At 39.4% G+C, this 20,649-nt stretch overlaps 1 protein-coding gene and 2 long non-coding RNA genes across 3 annotated transcripts; all 3 read left to right on the forward strand.

Annotated features, from left to right (window-relative positions):
• Positions 1 to 2,703: 2,703 nt before the first annotated feature.
• LOC118381327 (cathepsin G-like) lies at positions 2,704 to 20,603 on the forward strand. The gene is made up of 10 exons (XM_052492749.1): positions 2,704 to 2,836; positions 4,847 to 4,997; positions 5,119 to 5,266; positions 5,552 to 5,812; positions 6,834 to 6,882; positions 17,316 to 17,381; positions 17,909 to 18,059; positions 18,189 to 18,333; positions 18,586 to 18,846; positions 19,055 to 20,603. The coding sequence occupies exons 1-10, from the start codon at positions 2,791 to 2,793 to the stop codon at positions 19,226 to 19,228; spliced, it is 1,452 nt and encodes a 483-aa protein (XP_052348709.1). The 5' UTR covers positions 2,704 to 2,790; the 3' UTR covers positions 19,229 to 20,603.
• LOC127914952 (uncharacterized) lies at positions 4,405 to 4,840 on the forward strand. Its single transcript, XR_008089573.1, has 3 exons — positions 4,405 to 4,464; positions 4,508 to 4,551; positions 4,684 to 4,840. It is a non-coding gene; the product is annotated as an uncharacterized LOC127914952 (long non-coding RNA).
• Positions 8,384 to 10,546, forward strand: LOC127914954 (uncharacterized). Its single transcript, XR_008089576.1, has 3 exons — positions 8,384 to 9,462; positions 9,521 to 9,549; positions 9,724 to 10,546. It is a non-coding gene; the product is annotated as an uncharacterized LOC127914954 (long non-coding RNA).
• Positions 20,604 to 20,649: the final 46 nt, after the last annotated feature.

A 20,649-nucleotide genomic window follows, 5' to 3' on the forward strand; every position in this document is an offset into this window, starting at 1 on the left:
GTTTCCTGGTCTGTTTCAGTCCTTAGAGGGGATCCTCACTGTCTCTAAAGAATACCTGGTTCTGTTGTCCTGGTCTGTTTCAGTCCTTAGAGGGGATCCTCACTGTCTCTAAAGAATACCTGGTTCTGTTGTCCTGGTCTGTTTCAGTCCTTAGAGGGGATCCTCACTGTCTCTAAAGAATACCTGGTTCTGTTTCCTGGTCTGTTTCAGTCGTTAGAGGGGATCCTCACTGTCTCTAAAGAATACCTTGTTCTGTTTCCTGGTCTGTTTCAGTCCTTAGAGGGGATCCTCACTGTGTCTAAAGAATACCTTGTTCTGTTTCCTGGTCTGTTTCAGTCCTTAGAGGGGATCCTCACTGTGTCTAAAGAATACCTTGTTCTGTTTCCTGGTCTGTTTCAGTCGTTAGAGGGGATCCTCACTGTATCTAAAGAATACCTGGTTCTGTTTCCTGGACTGGGCCCACAGAAGGTGAGCACAACTCTATTACCTGGTTCTGTTTCCTGGACTGGGCCCACAGAAGGTGAGCACAACTCTACTTGTCACATTGAGAATAAGAGAAGAATAGTGTTCAATCCAACGTCATATATTAACGTCAAGGTGTCAACAGTCTTTAGACATAGTTTCAGGCTTTTATTTAGAAAAATAAGCCAGAACGATAACATCGTGTCAAGTGGTCACATGAGTTTTGCTTGCGCAACAGAGTTTGGACAGCCATTGTTTAACCCCTCTCCTACTGTAAAAGACAGTAGGTGGTTGATATATTATCGATTATATATTTTAAAAACAACCTGAGGATTGATTATAAAAAACGTTTGACATGTTTCTGTAGACATTATGGAAACTATTTGGAATCTTCGTCTGCGTTGTCGTGATGACTCTTTCCTGTGGATTTCTGAACATAACGCGACAAACAAACGGAGGTATTTTGGATATAAAAAATGATCTTTATGGAAAAAACGGAACATTTGTTGTGTAACTGGGAGTCTCGTGAGTGAAAACATCCGAAGATCATCAAAGGTAAACGATTAATTTGATTGCTTTTCTGATTTTCGCGACCAATCTTCCTGATGCTAAGTGTACTTAATGTTTTGTCGTGCGATCGATAAACTTACACTTGGATTGCTTTCGCTGAAAAGCATAATTTCAAAATCTGACACGACAGGTGGATTAACAAAAGGCTAAACTGTGTTTTCCTATATTGCACTTGTGATTTCATGAATTTCATGAATATAAATACTTGTAGTAATATTTATTGAATGTAGCGCATGGTTGTTGATGACACTTATCCCGATATCGGGATTGCAGCCATAACAAGTTTTAACCTACCTACTGGACCTACTGTACTGTTTTATTATATTTTTTTTATGCCTTTATTTAACCAGGCAAGTTAGTTAAGAACATATTCTTATTTTCAATGACGGCCTAGTGGGTTAACTGCCTGTTCAGGGGCAGAACGACAGATTTGTACCTTGTCAGCTCGGGGGTTTGAACTCACAACCTTGCGGTTACTAGTCCAACGCTCTAACCACTAGGCTACGCTGCCACCCCTACCTACTGTTCTGTACTGTACAGTTAACCTACCTACTTGCCCTACTGTATTGTTGACCAAGCCGCACTGCTTCTTGACACAATGCACATCCAACCCGGAAGCCAGCCGCACCAATGTGTCGGAGGAAACACTGTGCACCTGGCGACCTGGTTAGTGTGCACTGCGCCCAGCCCGTCACAGGAGTCGCTAGTGCGCGATGAGACAATGATATATCCCTGCCCGGCCAAACCCTCCCTAACCCGGATGACGCTGGGCCAATTTTGTGCCACCCCATGGGCCTCCTGGTCACAGCTGGCTGCGACAGAGCCTGTGCTCGAACCCAGAATCTCTGGTGGCACAGCTATAGACCACTGCGCCATCCGGGAGGCCCTGTTGAGTGTGAAAAACCCAGCAGGGTTGCAGTTCTTGACACACTCAAACTGGTGTACCTGTCACCTACTACCATACTCCATTCAAAAGCACTTCAATCTTTTGTCTTGCCCAGTCACCCTCTGAATGGCACACATACACAATCCATGTCTCAATTGTCTTAAGGTTTAAAAATAATTCTTTAATCTTTCTCCTCCCTTTCATCTCAAATCAAATCAAATATTGTTGGTTACATACAACATGGTTAGCAGATGTTATTGAAAGAGATTGAAGAGGATTTAATAAGTGACATCAATAAGGGATCAATCATCAATAGCTTTCATCAGCAATAGCTTTCACTTGGATTCACCTTGTCAGTCAAAATCATGGAAAGTTTTCTTCATATTTTGTATACTCAGTGTGTGTCGAAAAGAAAAATAACATTTGTAGTCATGTTTGTGTAAATATGCTTTCCAAACTCATTGTCTAAGAAAGTAGTGAGGTTATTGGTTAAATTTGATAAAAAGTGGAGGATTTTAAAACATCCTAGTCTTGTTTCGGTTTAGGTCCTGACAGGCTAGTTAGGGACATGAATGGAAAGAAATGGAGGATATCTGAGCAGACATTCAGATGTTTTTTTACTTTATTTAAAAAGGTTATTTTTTCTTCATCTGAGACCACTCACCACTGACAACCAACTTAAAATGAGTGATATTTCCACTCCATCTACCTTTACCTCACTTTCAGTATGAATAATCTGCTAGACCACCAGACCCCTTTCACTGTGTGTGTGGGTAGTATAGAAGGGGGGGGAGATGATGTTAAGGTGGTATATATAGAGAGGAGAAACCTGCAGTCTCTCTAATCATCTAGATCTCTGCCAGTCCACCACCATGTACCTGAACCTCCTCATCCTCCTCCAACTCCTTTCCTCTGCTGGTGAGTTGATCTATTCTATACATTATATATCTACGAAGAACCAGTGAGTAAAGAAGGTACAGCTGATTATTCTCTATATAAGAACCAGCTAGTAAAGAAGGTATAGCTGATTATTCTCTATATAAGAACCAGCTAGTAAAGAAGGTATAGCTGATTATTCTCTATATAAGAACCAGCTAGTAAAGAAGGTATAGCTGATTATTCTCTATTTAACCAGCTCGGGAGTTTTATTCCTCTGCTGGTAGCGTGACTACAGCTCAAGCTCATTACCATAACGCACAATGCACAAAAATATTCCTAAAAATATTTAACCTCCACACATTAACAAGTAAAATAGCTCAAATGAAAGATAAACAAGTTGTTTATCTAGCCAGCAAGTCAGATTTCTAAAATGTTTTACGGCGAAAACATAGCACATATTTATGTCAAACCACCACCGCAGACATAGCTCATTAGCATAGCCAAGTAGGAAAAAATATGCAATCAACAAACGCAGGATTAAAAGAAAAATCATTTCACTAACCTTTTGAAATCTTCATCAGATGACAGTAATATAACATGTTACACAGTACATTCATTTTTTTCTCAATAATATGCTATATATATCCATAAATCTCTGTTTACAATGATGCATCGTTCAAAAAATGCTACCCAAATGTCCTGAGAAATGACGATAGCCCCGGCAGATAACGTCAGCTAACAAGGAATACACATCATAAACTTTGACTAAATATGCATGTTTTACATATGTATAGCAAGATACACTTCTAAATGCAATTGCATTGTTACATTTAATTTTACCGTTACATTTTGCGTTCACTAGACTATAATATGGAGTCGGCGCTCCCACAGTAGCATAATGACTCCTCTATCTTGGAGTCGACAGAAACCCAAAATGAATACATTAAATATTCCCTTACCTTTGTTATTCTTCCATCAAACGACCTGTAAGGGATTATACTCACCAAATTAGCGTTAAGTTTTCAAGTCTGCGTCTTTCGGTTCTCAAAATAGCCTGATTTTGGTAAAAATGTAGTCAAAATTGAAGTGGTTGCGCACCAAAACTTCAAAAGTATATATAATATGTCGAGTAAACTTGTCAAACTAACTTCATAATCAAGCTTTAACATGTTATAAAGGTGTACAGCAATTTTGAGAACAAACAGAAACACAAGCACTGTTCAATCGATCTTGGAAAAGAGAGAGGACTTGACCATTGCACACAGGTTTTTTTGAGTGACTGAGAGCTTACCGCGCTGAGATCACGCTGAACACGTGGAGACTGTTCCGGGTGCTGTGACTGTTTGGGAAGGGTGTTTGCGATGAGGTCAAAGGTGACCCAACTTTTCAGATGAGAAGAGATATTTTGGGAAAATGCAGATTTTGAGAGTTCTGCTATACATAGAGACATAATTTAAACGGTTTTAAAAGCTTTGGAGTGTTTTCTATTCGATAATATTTTTTATTTGCATATATTAGCAACTTTTGACAAATGTATCATGTTTTATATGGGTACCCAAATCCTCCAGAAGGGGCAGTAAACCGTGGTATCCTGAACAGGATAAGAACCAGCTAGTAAAGAAGGTATAGCTGATTATTCTCTATATAAGAACCAGCTAGTAAAGAAGGTATAGCTGATTATCCTCTACGAGGAACCAGCTAGTAAAGAAGGTATAGCTGATTATCCTCTATATAAGAACCAGCTAGTAAAGAAGGTATAGCTGATTATTCTCTATATAAGAACCAGCTAGTAAATAAGGTACAGCTGATTATTCACTATATAAGAACCAGCTAGTAAAGAAGGTATAGCTGATTATTCTCTATATAAGAACCAGCTAGTAAAGAAGGTACAGCTGATTATTCCCTAAAAATATTCACTTGGTAGCAGACAGTAAAGAAGGTAGCTAATTGTTAACCAAATTGAACACAAATGATGTTGATGTTTTTTTGCTCCTTGTGTGTCCCAGAAGCCATAGTTAACATGGTATCCTCTTTCCTCCTCCTTCCAAGGAGCCTCTGAGAGTGGTATTGTGGGTGGTAAGATAGCTAAGCCCCACTCAAGGCCCTATATGGTCTCTCTGCAACACAGAGGACACCATGTTTGTGGAGGAATGCTCATCCGGGAGGACTTTGTCCTGACTTCAGCACACTGCTTAAAAGAGTGAGTCAACAACGAATACAGATGCATCGTGTTACATGTCTCTTGACGGGGCATCTATGAGTAATAACTCAATGTTGACTGTCTTGTTGTTTAATGAGACTCGTTTCGATTTGTTTTTTAGTGCTTACCCTTTAACGGTGGTTCTTGGAGCTCACAACCTAACCAAAGAAGAGAAGAAGAGTCGGCAAGAGAGGAAAGTGTCACATTACCATCGGCATCCCTTACATGAGAATATAACGCAGTTAAGTTACGACATCATGCTACTGAAGGTATGTCTCAGACACATTTCCTTTCTCTATTCTCTATTCTTAACGTTTTTTTTGTTAGGACGGTAAAACTCCCTAATATTACTTTATCACACACAATGTCCTGCTTACAGACGCCAACATCATTAATATCTGTCTCGTGAGCCATTTTAGGCTCTTTGTTCCACCTTAGCTGGTCAAGTGGTACTTGTAGATATTATATTTACCCCCCCCCATTTCATCCACAGCTTCTACCTGTTTTTAAGTGGTTCATTAGAATCTAATTCATATCATGTTTATCTTTTACAGTTACATACCATCGCCGTTCTGAACGAGTATGTGAAGGTCATTGGACTACCCAATAAAGATAAACGTATCCCAGCCAGAACCAAGTGCTCTGTCGCTGGCTGGGGCAAGACTTCACCGGATAAAACATCTGGTGTCGCAGATGTTTTGATGGAAGTTGAAGTCACAATGCAGTTCAACTTTGAATGCGTAAAAAAGTGGAAAGATTACTTTATAAGTAGCCAAATGATATGCACTGATGATGGACAGAAAGGCTTTTGTCAGGTAAATTACACATTTTTGAATCAAGTACATTTTTTGAATCAAGTAAATATTTGAATCAAGTAAATGTTTGAATCAAGTAAATATTTGAATCAAGTACATTTTTGAATCAAGTAAATATTTGAATCAAGTAAATATTTGAATCAAGTACATTTTTGAATCAAGTAAATATTTGAATCAAGTAAATATTTGAATCAAGTAAATATTTGAATCAAGTACATTTTTTGAATCAAGTAAATATTTGAATCAAGTAAATATTTGAATCAAGTAAATATTTGAATCAAGTAAATATTTGAATCAAGTAAATGTTTGAATCAAGTAAATGTTTGAATCAAGTAAATATTTGAATCAAGTAAATATTTGAATCAAGTAAATATTTGAATCAAGTACATTTTTTGAATCAAGTAAATATTTGAATCAAGTAAATATTTGAATCAAGTAAATGTTTGAATGAAGTAAATGTTTGAATCAAGTAAATGTTTGAATCAAGTAAATGTTTGAATCAAGTAAATATTTGAATCAAGTAAATATTTGAATCAAGTACATTTTTGAATCAAGTACATTTTTGAATCAAGTACATTTTTGAATCAAGTACATTTTTGAATCAAGTACATTTTTGAATCAAGTACATATTTGAATCAAGTAAATATTTGAATCAAGTACATTTTTGAATCAAGTACATTTTTGAATCAAGTAAATATTTGAATCAAGTAAATGTTTGATTCAAGTAAATATTTGAATCAAGTAAATATTTGAATCAAGTACATTTTTGAATCAAGTAAATATTTGAATCAAGTACATTTTTTATTCAAGTAAATGTTTGAATCAAGTAAATATTTGAATCAAGTAAATATTTGAATCAAGTACATTTGTGAATCAAGTAAATTTGACGAGTACAGTTTGAAACAACACGGAATGATAAGAGGTGTTAGTGGGGAAAAAAAGATGAGCTCTCCTTTTTCTGTTCCAGCAGTATGTACAATACACTACTTACTTACAAATGTTTGTTTTAATGTTTTCTCAGGGAGATTCAGGTGGACCTGTTATTTGCAAGAACAAGAACGTGGCACAGGGTATTGTTGCTTCTTTTCGTAATCCACTGAAATGTGATGATGGTAAATTCCCTCGTGTGTACATAAATATTTCCTTCTTTAAGTCCTGGATTGAAGAGGTGATTAATGGATAGCTTTAAAAAATATATATATATATACATGTAAAAATAATGCATGCATAAATAGATATATCATAAATGCATAACTTGTTGTATACGTATATACGGGTAACTGCCAAAATAGTGGAAACTCTTGAGTAAATTAGGGATACAAATGATTTTGAAACATACACTTCCACAAAGGTGTGGTTCTTGAGTTGATTAAGCAATTAACATCATGATTATGGTCACATGTAGAAAAATGCTGGGCAGACCATTATTTTGGCTACCATGGCAATGAATACATAGAATGACAATGCCGCCATCCACAGGGCACGAGTGGTCACTGAATGATTTGATGAGCATGAAAAAACTATGTAAATCATATGTCACAGCCGTCTCACACACCAGATCTCAACCCAATTGAACACTTTTACGGGAGACTGTGGAGCGACACCTGAGACCAGTGTTTTCCACCACCGTCAACAAAACACCAAATGATGGCATTTCTCGTGGGAAGACTGATGGTCACATCCCTCCAATAGAGTTCCAGACACTATACCAAGGTGGATTGAAGTTGTTCTGGTGGCCCAACGACCCTATTAAGACACTTTGTGTTGGTGTTTCCTTTACTTTGGCAGTTACCTGTACAGGTCTGCTTAACGAGGCACATTGCATATTGTATGCATTTTTTCTTTCAGTTTTGATTGGTGTAGCTGTACAGTAATGGCAGTTTTGATTGGTGTAGCTGTACAGTAATGGCAGTTTTGATTGGTGTAGCTGTACAGTAATGGCAGTTTTGATTGGTGTAGCTGTACAGTAATGGCAGTTTTGATTGGTGTAGCTGTACAGTAATGGCAGTTTTGATTGGTGTAGCTGTACAGTAATGGCAGTTTTGATTGGTGTAGCTGTACAGTAATGGCATGTCCCACATTCTCTGTTTTTTTGTGGGTTTAAAAAAAATAAAATTACTGCTTTTACTACAATGAAATGTAACGTTTTCTAAAGTCAAATCTTTGTGACACAGTGGTTAATATTTTGCATGTTGAAGCCATGTAGCATTTGTAAAAAAAAATACATTTTTGTACTTTAGGATAATATCATTTTAAAATGTTTGTATTTGTTAATTAACTAGTGATTTTAAAATGTTGTCAATGCTTAGTCATTGTGTGCATCAATCCTTTCATTTAACCCTTAATACAATTATGAATTAAATGCCACACACATCCATATCATTTGCCAAAGCATACCACTTATTTAGTCTGGGAAGATGTAACAGAATGCTTGAAAAGATTAATCTTGAAAAGCTTGAAAAGATTAATCTTCTGAAGTTAAGTGAATGTGATCTGACAATAAGGTTGGGCAGTTGTACATAAATACTTTTTATATCCAGGGTTATACATCATAGGGCGGCAGGGAGCCTCGTGGTTAGAGTGTAGAGGCGGCAGGGTAGCCTAGTGGTTAGAGTGTAGAGGCGGCAGGGTAGCCTAGTGGTTAGAGTGTAGAGGCGGCAGGGTAGCCTAGTGGTTAGAGTGTAGAGGCGGCAGGGTAGCCTAGTGGTTAGAGTGTAGAGGCGGCAGGGTAGCCTAGTGGTTAGAGTGTAGGGGCGGCAGGGTAGCCTAGTGGTTAGAGTGTAGAGGCGGCAGGGTAGCCTCGTGGTTAGAGTGTAGAGGCGGCAGGGTAGCCTCGTGGTTAGTGTAGAGGCGGCAGGGTAGCCTCGTGGTTAGAGTGTAGAGGCGGCAGGGTAGCCTCGTGGTTAGAGTGTAGAGGCGGCAGGGTAGCCTCGTGGTTAGAGTGTAGAGGCGGCAGGGTAGCCTCGTGGTTAGAGTGTAGAGGCGGCAGGGTAGCCTCGTGGTTAGAGTGTAGAGGCGGCAGGGTAGCCTCGTGGTTAGAGTGTAGAGGCGGCAGGGTAGCCTCGTGGTTAGAGTGTAGAGGCGGCAGGGTAGCCTCGTGGTTAGAGTGTAGAGGCGGCAGGGTAGCCTCGTGGTTAGAGTGTAGAGGCGGCAGGCTAGCCTCGTGGTTAGAGTGTAGAGGCGGCAGGGTAGCCTCGTGGTTAGAGTGTAGAGGCGGCAGGGTAGCCTCGTGGTTAGAGTGTAGAGGCGGCAGGGTAGCCTCGTGGTTAGAGCCTTGGACTAGTAACCGGAAGGATACAAGTTCAAACACCCGAGCTGACAAAATCCAGTAGTATACTTCATTAGACTGTAAATCCAGAGGTATACTTCATTAGACTGTAAATCCAGTAGTATACTTCATTAGACTGTAAATCCAGAGGTATATTTCATTAGACTGTAAATCCAGTAGTATACTTCATTAGACTGTAAATCCAGAGGTATATTTCATTAGACTGTAAATCCAGTAGTATACTTCATTAGACTGTAAATCCAGGGGTATATTTCATTAGACTGTAAATCCGGGGGTATACTTCATTAGACTGTAAATCCAGGGGTATACTTCATTAGACTGTAAATCCAGGGGTATACTTCATTAGACTGTAAATCCAGGGGTATACTTCATTAGACTGTAAATATAGGGGTATACTTCATTAGACTGTAAATCCAGAGGTATATTTCATTAGACTGTAAATCCAGGGGTATACTTCATTAGACTGTAAATTCAGAGGTATATTTCATTAGACTGTAAATCCAGGGTTATACTTCATTAGACTGTAAATTCAGGGGTATACTTCATTAGACTGTAAATCCAGTAGTATACTTCATTAGACTGTAAATCCAGTAGTATACTTCATTAGACTGTAAATCCAGAGGTATACTTCATTAGACTGTAAATCCAGGGGTATACTTCATTAGACTGTAAATCCAGGGGTATACTTCATTAGACTGTAAATCCAGAGGTATACTTCATTAGACTGTAAATCCAGGGGTATACTTCATTAGACTGTAAATCCAGAGGTATACTTCATTAGACTGTAAATCCAGGGGTATACTTCATTAGACTGTAAATCCAGGGGTATACTTCATTAGACTGTAAATCCAGGGGTATACTTCATTAGACTGTAAATCCAGTAGTATACTTCATTAGACTGTAAATCCAGGGGTATACTTCATTAGACTGTTACAATATTTGCCCATTATTCTTTAAAAAAGTCTGCAAGCTCTGTCAAGTTGATTGTTGGTCATTGAAAGACAGCCATTTGCAAGTCTTGCAATAGATGTTCAAGCTGATTTCAGACAACTTTAACTCTGTCACTCAGGAACATTCAAAGTCTTGTTTGGTATGCAACTCCCGTGTAGATTTGGAATTGTGTTTTAGGTTATTGTCCAGGTGAAAGGTGAATTCGTCTCCCAGTGTCTGGTGGAAAGCAGACTGAACCAGGTTTTCCTCTAGGATTTTGCGTGTGCTGAACTTATTTAGGCTTGTGCCATAACAAAGGGGTTGAATACTCGTTGATTCAAGACATATCAGCTTCACAATTTAATTAATTTCTAAAATGTTCAACAAACTAAATTCCCCTTTGACGTCGTGGGGTATTGTGTGTAGGCCAGTGACATGCAATCTACTGTATTTAAAATGGAGGCTGAAATACAGCAACATGACCATGGATGACTGTATAGACTTTTGACCCTGTGTGTGTGTGTGTGTGTGTGTGTGTGTGTGTGTGTGTGTGTGTGTGTGTGTCGTGTCCTCTTCTGTTCCACTGAAACCTGTCACCTAGTTATTGAGAAACCACCATCCACCTCTGTGCTTTTCCTGTTGTTGTTCTGTGAACCAACACCGTCTCAGAAATAGACAGGACCCTAAAGCCCACACACCTCAATGTGGTCTCTGTTGCTAGGCAATGCGTTTTCAGGAAACAAGTATAGGGTGACATTTGCAGGTCTTTCACACCTTCTCTCACCTTCTTTCACCTCTCCTCTGTGAGTGACAGAGTCTGGAGTCTCAGGTTATAGAGTGGTATTTTGATCTGTTTGTTTTGGAACAAACAAATTAAATGTTTCAACGCTCTGGCGAGTAGCTGAGAAAAGTACATCCTCTCACGTTCACCGAGCCGCTCGGCTATGATTCCAGGAAGGAAAAAATGATTCAATGCAACGCTGGAGAGATGAGAGTTGATCTGCGAGAGATCCAGGTGAGCTTCTCACGTAGCCATGGCAACACGTTGGTCTCAAATATAGCTTACAATGTTACGCAAACCGTAAGCCCGGGCCAACCCAAATCAACTCTTAAAATATCAGGCCCAGGCAGTAAATCTAAATAACTAAATTAGCTTTGATCGCCTTTATTCACATTTTTTACATTGTAGAAAGTGACTTTTACTTTTCATGCCACAAGAGATGCTGAATCCAGCCAAATCGGTTCCCGGAACGAGACAGAGAGGTGTCGGATCCTGTTTCCTGCCGGATCCAGGTCAAATTAAGCACTGTGTACTTTTGACCTGATGTTCTGTACTGTACTGTTGATCTACTGTCCAGTTGACTTACTATCCTGTCCTGTACTGTAATGTTGAGCGACTTGTATGTACTGTACTGTTGACCAACTGTGCTCTGAGGGGATTTGAACTCCCTAGAAAGGCAGGAACCAAGGAAGAAACCTAGAGAGGAACCAGGCTCTGAGGGGATTTGAACTCCCTAGAAAGGCAGGAACCAAGGAAGAAACCTAGAGAGGAACCAGGCTCTGAGGGGATTTGAACTCCCTAGAAAGGCAGGAACCAAGGAAGAAACCTAGAGAGGAACCAGGCTCTGAGGGGATTTGAACTCCCTAGAAAGGCAGGAACCAAGGAAGAAACCTAGAGAGGAACCAGGCTCTGAGGGGATTTGAACTCCCTAGAAAGGCAGGAACCAAGGAAGAAACCTAGAGAGGAACCAGGCTCTGAGGGGATTTGAACTCCCTAGAAAGGCAGGAACCAAGGAAGAAACCTAGAGAGGAACCAGGCTGTGAGGGGGTTTGAACTCCCCAGACAGGCAGGAACCTGGGAAGAAACCTAGAGAGGAACCAGACTCTGAGGCATGGCCAGTCTCTTCTGACTGTGCTGGGTGGAGATTATAAGAGCACATGGCCATTTATTACTCATAGGTCTAGGTGTGCCGCTCGCGCCCCACCTTCGACAACATCCGGTGAAATTGCATAAAGCGAAATTCAAAATACAAAATTCGTAATATTAAGCATTCATGAAAATATAATTGTCTTACATCATTTAAAAGCGTAACTTCTTGTTAATCCAGCCAGCCTGTCAGATTTCAGAAAAGCTTTATGGTGAAAACCTACCGTGCGATTACCTGAGGAGAGCGCCCCGCATACAAAAGCATTACAAACATTTTCCAAACAAACAAAGGCAACCACAAATGTCAGAAATAGCGATAAAATAAATCACTTACCTTTGATGATCTTCCTCTGTATGCAATCCCAAGGGTCCCCAGCTACATAACAAATGGTTGTTTTGTTCGATAAAGTCCATTTTCATATCACAAAAAAAGTTATATAAGTTAGAAGTTAGTTGGCGTGCTTGATCCACTGGTTTCCCTCGTTCAAAATGCAGACAAAGGAATCCCAAAAGTTACCAATAAACTTCATCCAAACAAGTCAAACACCGTTTCTAGTAAATCCTCAGGTACCCTAATATGCAAATAAACAATACAATTTAAGACGGAATGTAGTATGTTCATTACCGGAGATAACTAACGAGCTGCGCACCCTCAGCCACGTGAAAAGGGACACCACTTATCATGGATACATTTTAGAACTATTCTCACGTGAATCATATATTTTGCACACGAACAGCCGCCCGTCCGGGAATAAGAAATCATGAATGTATTTACATGTGAGTGCCTTTGTTTATCGTTTATCTCTGTCAGAACCAGCCCTCCTTAGAAAGGATGTGGGTTGGCCTTTCAGCGGCACACTTGTAAGGCTCTGATTGTCCGAAAGCGTCCGGGAACATCTCTTCTACTGTTGTTCACTCTGGAAGATAGACAGTTGTGTTGACGGTTCCCATTGGTGTTGATGGCAAGGAGAATCCGGTGATTTGAGACTCGTAGTAAGATGGGATGGTTTGAAGAGTAGAATGGTGGTCCCTCTAAGATTTGCTTTTCTCAATATTTGACTTAGGACAGCTAATCAGCCGTACCAGTGATTCTCTGCGAGTTGAACTTCTCGCCTACACCTCGTGTTGATTATTCAGGATTCAGACAACATGACACAAACAGCTGCAACCTGCCAATGTTCTTGTCTGAAATGTTCATTCTTGTCCAGTTCTTTTAAGCACTCTGGTGGAAAAGGACGGTTCCATCAGGCTGACATGCTCTTCTGACCTCACTCTGGGTGTGGCTACTTACTGTGCAAAGGATATGATTGCAAGTTATCTCTTATGACTCCTAAAATCACATGCCTATCTTAACAAAAATATGTTCAAATTTTATGCGTAACATTTTGGATGGAAACTTGACAGATTAATGGGATATACTTTCCAAGTGACAGTATTTCGTCCTTACACTTTTTTATGACATCACAAAATGAAAACCGACATTAGTTTTCTACAGCTCCCCACTGACCATTATCCGCATTCTTATGTTAGAAATATTGTTCCAGTATTCACTTTTTCAAACGTGTTAGAGTTTTGGCTGGAAAAAGGTCTGTTAACCTCTCTAGGGGGTGTGGGACGGGAGCGTCCCACCTGGCCAACATCCAGTGAAATTGCAGAGCACCATATTCAAAAAATAATCATTATAAAAATTCATAAAACATACAAGTGTTGTTCATCGGTTTAAAGATTAACTTCTTTTTAATCCAACCACGTTTTCAGATTTCAAAAAGCTTTACGGTGAAAGCATACCATGCGATTATCTGAGAACAGCGCCCAGCAGACAAATCATTACAAACAGTAACCAGCCAAGTTAGAGGAGTTACACAAGTCAGAAATAACGATAAAATTAATCATTTACCTTTGATGATCTTCATATGTTTGCTCTCACAAGACTCCCATTTACTCAATAAATGTATATTTTGTTCGATAACGTCCCTCTTTATATTCAAAAACCTTACTTTTGCTCACGTGATTTCTTGAGTTATCCACAGGCTCAAAGGCAGTCACAACAGGCAGACGAAAAATCGAAAGTTTGTAGAAACATGTTAATTAAACAATGTTTATTGTAATGGTTTTCTTCTGGTGAAAGAGAGGCGGACCAAAATGCAGCGTGGTGGTTATTCATGTTTTTAATAAAGACGACTATACATGAACAGACTATACAAAACAAGAAAAGTGAAAACCTAAACAGTCCTATCTGGTGCAAACACAGAGACAGGAACAATCACCCACAAAACCCAACACAAAACAGGCTACCTAAATATGGTTCCCAATCAGAGACAATGACTAACACCTGCCTCTGATTGAGAACCATATCAGGCCAAACATAGAAATAGACAAACCAGACACACAACATAGAATGCCAACCCAGCTCACGTCCTGACCAACACTAAAACAAGGAAAACACATACGATCGATGGACAGAACGTGACATTTATAATCAATCCTCAGGTTGTTTTTAGTCATACTAATCAATACATTTTCAACCGGACAAAAGCTTTGTCAATATAAAAGGTAAACAAGAAAGGTGCACTCTCGGTCGCGCGCATGAAAAATCTCTGGGACACTGTAGTGTTGACTCATTCAGAGTGGTCTTACTCCCTCATTTTTCAGAACACAACCCTGAAACAATTTCTAAAGACTGTTGACATCTAGTGGAACCCATAGGAAATCCTAAGTTAATGGAATCTGTATAGGCAGTCAATGGAAAACTACAGACATAACAAAATCACACTTCCTGGATGGATTTTTTTCTCAGGCTTTCGCCTGCCATTTCAGTTCCGTTATACTCACATACATTATTGTAATAGTTGTAGAAACTTTGGAATGTTTTCTATCCATATCTACTAATCATATGCATATCCTAGCTTCTGGGCCTGAGTAGCAGGCAGTTAACTTTGGGCACGCTTTTCATCCATAGGTGAAAATTGTGCCCCCTAACCTCGTGATGCCAATTATTGATTGGGTTAATTAGTGATTGGGAGCCTGGGATCGAACCCGGGTCTGTAGTAATGCCACGAGCGCTGCAGATGTAGAACGCTGTGCAACTCGGTCCACTGTTGACCTACCATCCTGTACTGTACTGTTGACCCACTGTAATATACTGTTGACCTACCATCCTGTACTGTACTGTTGACCCACTGTAATATACTGTATTGTTGACCCATTGTATTGTACTGTTGACCTACTGTACTGTACTATACTGTACTGTTGACCCACTGTACTGTTGACCTACTGTACTGTTGACCTACTGTACTGTACTATACTGTACTGTTGACCTACTGTACTGTTGACCTACTGTACTGTTGACCCACTGTACTGTTGACCTACTATACTGTTGACCTACTATACTGTAATATACTGTACTGTTGACCTACTATACTGTAATATACTGTACTGTTGACCTACTATACTGTTGACCTACTGTACTGTTGACCTACTGTACTATACTGGGTTATGAATGTATTGTACTGTTGACCTACTGTACTGTTGACCTACTGTACTGTTGACCTACTGTACTGTTGACCTACTATACTGTAATATACTGTACTGTTGACCTACTGTACTGTTGACCTACTGTACTGTTGACCTACTATACTGTAATATACTATACTGTTGACCCACTGTACTGTTGACCTACTGTACTGTTGACCTACTGTACTGTTGACCTACTATACTGTTGACCTACTATACTGTAATATACTGTACTGTTGACCTACTGTACTGTTGACCTACTGTACTGTTGACCTACTGTACTGTTGACCTACTATACTGTAATATACTGTACTGTTGACCTACTATACTGTTGACCTACTGTACTGTTGACCTACTGTACTGTTGACCTACTATACTGTTGACCTACTGTACTGTTGACCTACTATACTGTTGACCTACTGTACTGTTGACCTACTGTACTGTTGACCTACTATACTGTTGACCTACTGTACTGTTGACCTACTATACTGTTGACCTACTGTACTGTTGACCTACTGTACTGTTGACCTACTATACTGTAATATACTGTACTGTTGACCTACTGTACTGTTGACCTACTGTACTGTTGACCTACTATACTGTAATATACTGTACTGTTGACCTACTGTACTGTTGACCTACTGTACTGTTGACCTACTGTACTGTTGACCTAATGTACTGTTGACCTACTGTACTGTTGACCTACTGTACTGTTGACCTACTGTACTATACTGGGTTATGAATGTATTGTACTGGGGTATTATGGGGGTGTTGGGCGGCAGGGGGGCTGGAGTTTAAACTTGTGTGGCTAAAAGCCAAAATCTGTGTTTGTAATCATGTAATCATGTAATCATGTAATCATTTTTGTATACATATGCTTTCCACGCTCATTGACTAAGAAAGTAGTGAGGTTATTGGTTCAATTTGATAAAAAGTGGAGGATTTTAAAACATCCTAGTCTTGTTTCGGTTTAGGTCCTGACAGGCTAGTTAGGGACATGAATGGAAAGAAAAGGAGGATATCTGAGCAGACATTCAGATGTTTTTTTACTTTATTTAAAAAGGTTATTTTTTCTTCATCTGAGACCACTCACCACTGGCAATCAACTTAAAATGTGTGATATTTCCACTCCATCTACCTTTACCTCACTTTCAGTATGAATAATCTGCTAGACCACCAGACCCCTTTCACTGTGTGTGTGTGTGTGTGTGTGTGTGTGTGGAGGGAGGGAGGGAGGGAGGGAGGGAGGGGTGTGGAAGGAGGAAGGTGGGGGTTGGAAAGGAGGTAGGCCTATATATAGAGAGACAACACCTCACCTGATTGGTTCGAAAGAAAAATTGACTCACATGATTGGTTGTAGGAAAAATCCCTGCCCACACCATACCCAATCGTGTGTTACAGCTGTGTAACCTAGGATTTACAACTACAAACCATTTTGGCGCAAGTTAGACGTTACATTTGTGTCAAAATGTATTTTCTTCATAACAAAGTGCTCAGTGAGGTAGTAAGCAAGGTAATTATTGGTTGAATTGTATAGTAAGAGAAGCATTTCTAATGTTCTTGTTCCTGTTGAGGTCCTGACAGGTAAGGGACATGAATGACAATCTAAAGAGGCATTCGAATGATATACTTTCTTTTAAAATGATGCTTTTTTTGTATTGATCATCAGAGGCAACCAACTTAAAAATGTGTGATATTTCCACTCCATCTCACCTTACCTCAGCTTTCACTTTCAGTATGAATAAGTGTATGTGGGGGGTATGGAGAGGGGAAGGGGGGAAGGGGAGGTTTTAAAATGTGGTTTATATAGAGAGGAGAAACCTGCAGTCTCTCTAATCATCTAGATCTCTGCCAGTCCACCACCATGTACCTGAACCTCCTCATCCTCCTCCAACTCCTTTCCTCTGCTGGTGAGTTGATCTATTCTATACATTATATATCTACGAAGAACAAGCTAGTAAAGAAGGTATAGCTGATTATTCTCTATATAAGAACCAGCTAGTAAAGAAGGTATAGCTGATTATTCTCTATATAAGAACCAGCTAGTAAAGAAGGTATAGCTGATTATTCTCTATATAAGAACCAGCTAGTAAAGAAGGTATAGCTGATTATTCTCTATATAAGAACCAGCTAGTAAAGAAGGTATAGCTGATTATTCACTATATAAGAACCAGCTAGTAAAGAAGGTATAGCTGATTAATCTCTATATAAGAACCAGCTAGTAAAGAAGGTATAGCTGATTATTCTCTATATAAGAACCAGCTAGTAAAGAAGGTACAACTGATTATTCACTAAAAATATTCACTTGGTAGCAGACAGTAAAGGAGGTAGCTAATTGTTAACCAAATTGAACACAAATGATGTTGATGTTTTTTTGCTCCTTGTGTGTCCCAGAAGCCATAGTTAACATGGTATCCTCTTTCCTCCTCCTTCCAAGGAGCCTCTGAGAGTGGTATTGTGGGTGGTAAGATAGCTAAGCCCCACTCAAGGCCCTATATGGTCTCTCTGCAACACAGAGGACACCATGTTTGTGGAGGAATGCTCATCCGGGAGGACTTTGTCCTGACTTCAGCACACTGCTTAAGGAAGTGAGTTTTTCTTTGTCGTAGACAACAAATGAATCCAGATGCAGTTTGTTTTGTTGCATCTTGTTAGGCCTCTTGAGGAATTCTTCTATTTCATTCTATGTCTTGCGACCCGTTTTGATGATCTGTTAGTGCTTATCCTTTAACGGTGGTGCTTGGAGCCGACGACTTAAAGAAGTGGAAGAAGAGTTGTCAGAAGATTCAGGTGTCCCATTACCATCGGCATCCATTACATGAGAATGCAACGCAGATCAGTTATGACGTCATGCTACTGAAGGTAATCTTCAAGACACCTCTAATGTCTCTTTTCTACAGTATATAGTACTTATTTCGTATGAACTTTAATTGAATGCAGGGCCTTATAAGAAATGCATTCAATTGATACTGATTATTGATACTGATTATTGATACTGATTATTGATACTGATTATTGATACTGATTATTGATACTGATTATCTTCACTGACATGACTATTTATATTTATATATTTATAATCTCATTTTATTTTATTTTTATTTCCTCTTATAGTTAAGGACCACAGCTCGTCTAACCGAGTATGTGAAGGTCATTGGACTCCCAAAGGAGGATGAACATCTCCCAGCATCCCCCAAATGCTCCGTAGCTGGTTGGGGCAAGACTAACTCGAACAACAACCAGGGTTCTGGCGTTTTGATGGAAGTGGCGGTGACGTTGGAGGATGACTCTGAATGCAAGAAGGTGTGGCAGAAATACTTTGACAAAAAACAAATGACGTGCACTCGTACTACCGGAGGGAAAGGAGTTTGTCAGGTAACTAAATTAAATTTGGATCAAATGATTATAGTAGAAACAGAGGACAACCAGTACAGGTTTTAGTTCATCAGATAAGCAGTGTTTATTTATCTGTAACATTACTGCACTGAAACACTAAAACAGCCTTTGAAGTGTTCACTTATTCTCCTTTCACAATGTCACTTCTGTATGTCTCTTCTCTAATTCCTGTTGTCCTGTGTTCCAGGGAGATTCAGGGGGACCTCTTATTTGTAACAACAAGGCACAGGGTATCGTTGCTTTTAATTATCCTGAGAGATGTGATGATTCCCGATATCCTCATGTGTTCATGAAAATCCCTTTCTTTCTGCCCTGGATTAAAGAGGTGTTGCATGGATATGTTGCCAACATGCAGGAATAAAGGACTAGGAAGGACATTGATGCTAGTGTACTAACATAATGGTATCTATTCCTAGGAAGGACATTGATGCTAGTGTACTAACATAATGGTATCTATTCCTAGGAAGGACATTGATGCTAGTGTACTGACATAATGGTATCTATTCCTAGGAAGGACATTGATGCTAGTGTACTAACATAATGGTATCTATTCCTAGGAAGGACATTGATGCTAGTGTACTAACATAATGGTATCTATTCCTAGGAAGGACATTGATGCTAGTGTACTAACATAATGGTATCTATTCCTAGGAAGGACATTGATGCTAGTGTACTAACATAATGGTTATAGTGTACTAACATAATGGTATCTATTCCTAGGAAGGACATTGATGCTAGTGTACTAACATAATGGTTATAGTGTACTAACATAATGGTATCTATTCCTAGGAAGGACATTGATGCTAGTGTACTAACATAATGGTATCTATTCCTAGGAAGGACATTGATGCTAGTGTACTAACATAATGGTATCTATTCCTAGGAAGGACATTGATGCTAGTGTACTAACATAATGGTATCTATTCCTAGGAAGGACATTGATGCTAGTGTACTAACATAATGGTATCTATTCCTAGGAAGGACATTGATGCTAGTGTACTAACATAATGGTATCTATTCCTAGGAAGGACATTGATGCTAGTGTACTAACATAATGGTATCTATTCCTAGGAAGGACATTGATGCTAGTGTACTGACATAATGGTTATAGTGTACTAACATAATGGTATCTATTCCTAGGAAGGACATTGATGATAGTGTACTGACATAATGGTTATAGTGTACTAACATAATGGTATCTATTCCTAGGAAGGACATTGATGCTAGTGTACTAACATAATGGTTATAGTGTACTAACATAATGGTATCTATTCCTAGGAAGGACATTGATTATAGTGTACTGACATAATGGTTATAGTGTACTAACATAATGGTATCTATTCCTAGGAAGGACATTGATTATAGTGTACTAACATAATGGTATCTATTCCTAGGAAGGACATTGATTATAGTGTACTGACATAATGGTATCTATTCCTAGGAAGGACATTGATTATAGTGTACTGACATAATGGTATCTATTCCTGCATAAATACACTTCTCATCGTGCCCTGGATAGGGGACAAGTTTCTGATAAAGCTAAACCTTCACCCGTTCATAGTTGTTAGAGAGAGAAAGAGAGACAGAGAGAAAGAGACAGACAGAGAGGGTGTGTGTGTGTGTGTGTGTGTGTGTGTGTGTGTGTGTGTGTGTGTGTGTGTGTGTGTGTGTGTGTGTGTGTGTGTGTGTGTGTGTGTGTGTGTGTGTGTGTGTGTGTGTGTGTGTGTGTGTGTGTGCAGGCTCCGTGCAGTGTCGTAGTGCAGGCTTTTGAAGGGTATTGTG

The sequence above is a fragment of the Oncorhynchus keta genome, chromosome 34 (genome assembly GCF_023373465.1).
Source record: "Oncorhynchus keta strain PuntledgeMale-10-30-2019 chromosome 34, Oket_V2, whole genome shotgun sequence".
NCBI lineage: Eukaryota > Metazoa > Chordata > Actinopteri > Salmoniformes > Salmonidae > Oncorhynchus > Oncorhynchus keta.

What these genes read in the sequence shown, in the direction of transcription:
- LOC118381327 (XM_052492749.1), top strand. Translation starts at nt 2,791, where the DNA reads ATGTACCTGAACCTCCTCATCCTCCTCCAACTCCTTTCCTCTGCTG. An exon ending in ACGACATCATGCTACTGAAG is followed by an intron (nt 5,267 to 5,551) that starts GTATGTCTCAGA and finishes TATCTTTTACAG; the next exon opens with TTACATACCATCGCCGTTCT. An exon ending in GACAGAAAGGCTTTTGTCAG is followed by an intron (nt 5,813 to 6,833) that starts GTAAATTACACA and finishes ATGTTTTCTCAG; the next exon opens with GGAGATTCAGGTGGACCTGT.